Genomic DNA, 1,556 nt, shown 5'->3' with positions numbered 1-1,556 from the left:
TGTGACATAGTCTCACTCTGTCACCCAGGCTGGAGTGCACTGGCATGATCTCGGTTCATGGCAACCTCCGCCTCCTGGGTTCAAGCGATTCTCCTGCCTCAGCCTCCCTAGTAGCTGGGACTACAGGCGCCGCCACCACGCTCAGCTAATTTTTGTATTTTGAGTAGAGATGGGGTTTCACCGTATTGGCCAGGCTGGTCTCGAACTCCTGACCTTGTGATCCGCCCGCCTTGGCCTCCCAAAGTGCTAGGATTACAGGCGTGAGCCACCGCGCCCGGCTCCATCTCGTTTTCTGTCTTTAATTTTTGTTTCTGTAATTCATTCTGGATATCTTTTGACCTTTTTTCCAATACATGAATTTGCTCTTCAGCTATGTCTGCTATGCTATCATAAACTTGTCTGCTCGCTTTTGTAAGTATCCGTGTACTTATACATATATATGTAATTTATTCTTGTTCCCAGTTAATTTTTTTTTTTTTATTAGAGTCACGTTTTGTTGCCCAGGCTAGAGTGCACTGGCACCATTATGGCTGCACCCTCAACCTGTCAGGCTCAAGTGAGCCTCCCAGCCTCCCACCTCAGCCTCCCTACTAGCTGGGACTACAGGGGCACACCACTATGCCTAATTTTTTTTTTTTTTTGAGATGGCGTTTTGCTCTTGTTGCCCAGGCTGGAGTGTAGTGGCGTGATCTCGGCTCACTGCAACCTCCACCTTCCCGACTCAAGCGATTCCCCTGACTCAGTCTCCCAAGTAGCTGGGATTACAGGTGCACGCCACCACAGCCAGCTAATTTTTGTATTTTTAGTAAAGACAGGGTTTCCCCATGTTGGCCAAGCTGGTCAGGAACTTCTGACCTCAGGTGATCTGCTCGCCTCGGCCTCCCACAGTGCTGGGATTACAGGCATGAGCCACCGTGCCCAGCCTGCATTTGGCTGTATCAGGCAAGAGGATATTCCCATTCCGGGACCCATTTTTTAAAAATTCACTGTGATCACCTCATCTTCCTCAGCCTCAAAAACCCAATCCCAGGCTCAGCCCAACTCCCGTCTTGCCCATCTTACTTCTTAGAGCTTTGTGACTCTGCCCCCTGAAGCTTCTGGAAGATCTCGGGTGGCAGAAAAGGAGAGAGCTTCCCTCCTTCGTCGGAGTAGACACGGCGGTGTCTGCCGGCAGGCTGGGGGATGGGAGCAGCTGCAGGCATGGTTGGCTTCAGGCGTGTTTTCCCTGCAAGCCATTGGTAGCCAGAGGTCAAGCAGTGGGCCCACATCCCACAGAGGAGATGCAGGCTTGGGGGATGCCCCAGGAGAGCCGCCTACTGCAGGAGACCCACCAAGCTTGGTGGCCGTTGACTGGGCCCTCTCCAGACACTGCTGCGCTAGCTTCAGCATCTTGGAGGTGTCCGGGGGCACAGTTTCCCTAGCTTCTGGGGGAGGGACAAGAAGGCGGGTCACAGTTGGCTCTGTCATCGTTACCTATTGCTGAGATAAAATGAGGCAATGGAAAAGCCAGGCAAGCCCACTGCCCCCCAACCCCTCACTGACCCTGGGCAAGCCCA

General features: G+C 52.9%; 1 protein-coding gene across 1 annotated transcript; it reads right to left on the bottom strand.

Moving 5' to 3' along the window:
* Positions 1 to 912: 912 nt before the first annotated feature.
* On the bottom strand, positions 913 to 1,542 carry LOC108525585 (VPS9 domain-containing protein 1-like). Its single transcript, XM_017866511.1, has 2 exons — positions 1,332 to 1,542; positions 913 to 1,225 (listed from the first exon to the last, which is right to left on the bottom strand). The coding sequence occupies exons 1-2, from the start codon at positions 1,465 to 1,467 to the stop codon at positions 1,059 to 1,061; spliced, it is 303 nt and encodes a 100-aa protein (XP_017722000.1). The 5' UTR covers positions 1,468 to 1,542; the 3' UTR covers positions 913 to 1,058.
* Between the last annotated feature and the right edge of the window lie 14 nt (positions 1,543 to 1,556).

Source organism: Rhinopithecus bieti, unplaced genomic scaffold, assembly GCF_001698545.2.
Source record: "Rhinopithecus bieti isolate Rb0 unplaced genomic scaffold, ASM169854v2 scaffold_73418, whole genome shotgun sequence".
NCBI lineage: Eukaryota > Metazoa > Chordata > Mammalia > Primates > Cercopithecidae > Rhinopithecus > Rhinopithecus bieti.
Note: the sequence above shows the minus strand (reverse complement) of the source record. Positions and strands in the feature narration are given on the sequence as shown.